Source organism: Cornus florida, unplaced genomic scaffold, assembly GCF_030987335.1.
Source record: "Cornus florida cultivar Cherokee Brave unplaced genomic scaffold, ASM3098733v1 CherokeeBrave_3.0.0_Hap2_Chr05, whole genome shotgun sequence".
NCBI lineage: Eukaryota > Viridiplantae > Streptophyta > Magnoliopsida > Cornales > Cornaceae > Cornus > Cornus florida.
In genome coordinates, this window is record NW_026775575.1 from 56,385,235 (window position 1) to 56,390,085 (window position 4,851).

At 35.5% G+C, this 4,851-nt stretch overlaps 1 protein-coding gene across 1 annotated transcript; it reads left to right on the forward strand.

The window, feature by feature from the left end:
• The first annotated feature begins 4,004 nt into the window (after positions 1-4,004).
• Positions 4,005-4,463, forward strand: LOC132309306 (uncharacterized mitochondrial protein AtMg00810-like). Its single transcript, XM_059807622.1, has one exon. It carries the CDS (start codon positions 4,005-4,007, stop codon positions 4,461-4,463), a length of 459 nt encoding a protein of 152 aa, XP_059663605.1.
• The last annotated feature ends 388 nt before the right edge of the window (positions 4,464-4,851 follow it).

Consider the following 4,851-nt stretch of genomic DNA (forward strand, 5'->3'; position numbering starts at 1 on the left):
CGAAAATGAAGATGAGGATGATGCTTCTTCCTTCTTCTAGCTCACCAATGGGCAACTAAACCTCATCTAGGGAGGTGATGAAACCCCTCCCTTGTAAGCATGTGTTAGTATAGTTTATTTTTGGGGATTACAATGTATTTTTGATAGTCTTTCCATGATCAAGAGCCTCATTTTTGTTGTAATGAATGCTGAATGTTTATAAATGATTATTGTGAGTTATTCATCTTGTCTTGGATGGTTACTTTTCTTAATCATATTGTTTGCACTTCCATGGTGACAATGGAAGTTAGATCATGGAATGGTTTTAATGGCATGGAGTTGGAGAACCTAGATAGTTCATGGCTTAGGGTTTCCCTTTGATGGTCTATACTTGATTCTTTGCTTTATGTGCATTCAACATTTAAATTAGGGCTTGATAATCCTTGACTTAGTAAGCATGTTCTAAGCTACATTTTAGTTTAGGTAGTTGATCATGTGAACCTTTGATGGTTTATTCTTACCTTCCTATTTAAATGAACTTCTTGAGGATATTATAGCAACCTAGTATTGTTATATATCATGACTATCATATATGTTGTTTTTCCCTTAAATTAATCTTAACCTAGCATGTGTATAGGGATAGAGGTGGATTCATTTCGCTAGCCTTCTTTACTTGTACTTCACTCCCTTGAATTCTTGCAATTTATTGTTTTATGCACTTTTAATTTCCTAGCTTAAGTGACATCCAACAAAACCTCTATAAACCCCTTATCATTCTAAGAACAATTCTAGACACTTAGGTTGCCATAGACTAGCGCAGTCCCAGTGGTTCGACTTACCCGACCAATAGCCCTATTTTACAATGATTCGTGCTATTGCGAAGGTTGATGTTTAATTGACCAACCGATCATCATATTATATCTAATTGTCCTAACTCAAATGGATAAAGCCAGACGAAGAATAAGGGAGGAAATTACAAAGGAAGGTTTGGTAGAAAAGCTCTTATCTTAGACTGGGATGCAGCTTCTAAACACAAGAAGATGAATGTCTCTTTATGGCTATTCTTGAACCAACATAAATTTCAGTTCAAGTTGAAGATGATAGTGACACTGAGATTGAGGAAATTCTTGAAGAATGTGAAAGGCTTACAGTGAAGTGTAATCAACTGAAGTCTCAGATAAAAAGGCTCAATTCAGAATTGTTAAAGTCCAAACAAGTTCTCACTAAACACTTTAAACTTAAACTATCAATGATGTGTTCAATTTCTTTTACCTTTCAAAGCCTATTGAAACCTCAAGTCAACATTCAGTGGTCTACTAAAAAGTGTAAAGAAGAGCTGTGTCTCATTCTTGAAAAAAGATCCCTAAAGATGGCTGAGATCTGGAAACAATCCATAAAGTAAATTGGGAAGATTAGAATTGGCTATGTGTGTGATACAGCTACAAAGGTCAATCAAGCTCACTCTATAATTGTTAAAGCCACAAGTGGTGAAGTGTATGCAAGGTATCCTGTTATAAACCTTTGAGATCAAAATTTGATTTGCTTGACAACAATTTCAATTCCTTAAGATTAAACAGAAGTTATTTTGTTACAACATCTATAAGAAACTTCAAAGTAACTAAAATGTACATGAAGAAGTCTGATATAGCTCAAGCTCAGAAGGTCAAAAACAAAGATTCTATTGTGAAATCCAGAATGATGTGGATTCCTAAGAAGTTAAACTCGATCAGTGAATCTGCTTGTGTATACAGCCTTCAAGGCTTGTAACAAAGTGGATAGATGGTTTATTGACAGTGGCTACTCAAGACATATGATAGGTGATGGTTCTGAATTTATCACTTTGAAATAATTTGACGGTGGAAATGTGATCTTTGGAGACAATCAGAAGGCTAAAATTGTTGGTATAGGTACTGTGAGCGAGTTTGAAGAATTGCCTGAGATTCAAGAAGTCTTACTTGTTGAAGGACTCAAACACAACCTTCTCAGTGTAAGTCAGTTATGTGATAGTGGGAGGACTGTGTGTTTTGACAAAGAAAAGTGTAATGTAGTTGATCTTAAACCAAAATAGGTTCTCTTCTCAGCATGTAGATTATCAGGAAATGTTTATACTGTCACTGAAGAATTCCAAGTTACACAATGCAACTTGACAACCTGTGATGAAGCTAATCTGTGGCATAAGAGACTAGGGTATCTTCATTCAAGAAATTTGTCCAAGATTTTAAAGTTAAAAGCTATCAAAGGACTTCTTGAACTCAATTTTAAAGATGATCCTCTCTGTAAAACCTGTCAACAAGGAAAAGAAACCAAAGTTTCATTTCCTTCAAAAGAAATCAACACTTCTAGAGCACTTGGCTTGATACACATGGATCTCTGTGGTCCTACTAGAACTACTGGCATTGGTGGGAATAAGTACTTTATGCTTCTTATTGATGATTTTAGTAGAATAGTGCGGGTTTACTTTCTAAAGGAGAAATCAGAAGCTATCACATACTTTATTAAGTTTGTTAATCTTGTTGAAAATGAAAGAAGTAGCACTGTGAAGAGACTTAGGTCTGACTTTGGCTCAGAATTAATCATGAAGGAATTTGAGCACTACTATGATGATAAGGGTATTAAGAAAGAATTCTCAGCTATAGCTACTCCTCAACATAATAGGGTTATGGAGAGAAAAAACAGGATAGTTCAAGAAATGGGTAGAACAATGCTGTTAGAAAAGGGTCTAGCAAAGGATTTTTGGGTTGAAGCTGTGAGTACTGTTGTGCACATCATAAATAGGGTTCTTCTCAGACCTAATTCAACCAAAACACCTTATGAATTGTGGTATAGAAGACCTGTAACTGTTCACTACTTCAAAATATTTGGCAGCAAATGTTATATATTGAATCACATTGATAGTTTGGGCAAGTTTAGATAAAGGCATATTCTTGTGGTATTCTACAAAAAAATAAAGCTTATAGGTGCTACAATCTAAGGTCTTCAAAGGTGGTTGAGTCAATTCATGTGAAGTTTGATGAGAATCCTCTTGAAGACTGTGACAATAGCTTTGGTTCAAATGAAACTAGTTCCTAAGTTACTAAACCTAAAGGTCTAAGAGAAACCACTTATCCAGTGCTACAAAAACAGGTTCAAGCTGAGAACATCATTGGTTCACCTCAAGCTGGAGTTCAAACAAGAAACAAAACGAAGTTAAATGATTTAGAAGCTGAAGATGGTGAAGAATACAGTCATTTTGCTATACTGTCATCAATTGAACTAAAGTCCTATTTTGAAACTCAGAAAAGTAAAGATTGGTTAGCTGCTACGGAAGAAGAACTTGATCAAATTAATAAGAATGATACCTGGACACTTGTTTCTAGGATTAAAGACAAGAATGTAATTGGCTCAAAGTGAATTTTCAAAAATAAAATGGATAAGAAAGGATCAGTTAGCAGGTTTAAGGCAAGACTAGTGTGTAAAGGTTACTCTTAGCAGGCTGGCATTGATTATGGTGAAACTTATGCTCCAGTTACAAGAATGGAATCCATTAGAATGCTTTTATCTTTTGCTTGTCACAAACAAGTCAAAGTATACCAAATGGATGTCAAGTCTGCTTTCCTTAATGGAGACCTAAATGAAGAAGTTTACTTGGAACAACCTGAAGGCTTTTAAGATTCAGAGTTTCCTTCTCATGTTTACAAACTAAGTAAGGCTTTGTATGGTCTTAAATAAGCCCTAGAGCCTGGTATGAAAAGCTGCATCAGTTCTTAGTTGAATAAGGATTTCATAGAGGCAAGGTTAATAATACTCTTTATGTAAAAACTCATTAAGAATAATTTCTAATTCTACAAATCTATGTTGATGATATCATAATTTGTGGCTCAGACACCTCATTAACTTCAGAATTTGCTAATCTTATAAAGACAAGGCCTGAAATGTCACTCTTGGGGACTCTCAGATACTTTTTAGGCCTGCAACTTACTCAAACATCCACTAGAATCTTCATTTCTCAGCAAAAGTATGCCTCTGAGCTACTTAAAAAGTTCAAAATGGATGATTATAAGGTTGTCTCAACACCACTATGTCCTAATACCAAACTCTCACCGGAGTGCACCACTGAAGCAATTCCTTCAACACTTTACAGGTCAACCATTGGTAGTTTGTTGTATCTTAATGCTTCAAGGACTGTTATAATGTACTTAGTGGGTTTAGTGGCCAGATTTCAAAGTAATTCAGAGGCTTCTCATCTCGAAGCAGCCAAAAGAATTCTCAGATATGTCAAGGGCACCATTTCATATGGTTTATACTACATTTTCTCACCCTCAATGTCTATTGCAGCCTTCTCAGATGTTGATTGGGGTGGATATTTACCTGACAGAAAAAGTATATCTAGTTGCTGTTATGTTCTTGGCTCCAATGTAGTTTCTTGGCTATGTAAAAAGCAAGACACTGTCTCTCTTTCAACCTCTGAAGCTGAGTATATAGCTAACTCACAAGCTGGTTCATAACTACTTTAGATGAAAACTACACTCTCAGACCTTGGAATTCAATTTTCAGGACCTCCAAAGCTTTTCTGTGATAACCAAAGTGCTATTGCTATTAGTAAAAATCCCATATTGTTCTAGAAAAGCAAACATATTGATATCAGGTATCACTTTCTCAGAGATAAAGTTCAAAAAGGCCTTATTGATATTACTTACTTGCCCACTGAAGATCAACTTACAGATATCATGACCAAACTTCTTCTTCCTCAGAGATTTTTAACCCTTAGAGATCTTCTCAAGGTTGTTCCTCCTCCCTTCTAAACTTATCTTATTGGTCCTACTCACCTTTTGACCTTTAATGCCAAAAAGGGGGAGAAATGAACTGAAATAAGGATAGCTTCAAGCTATTCCT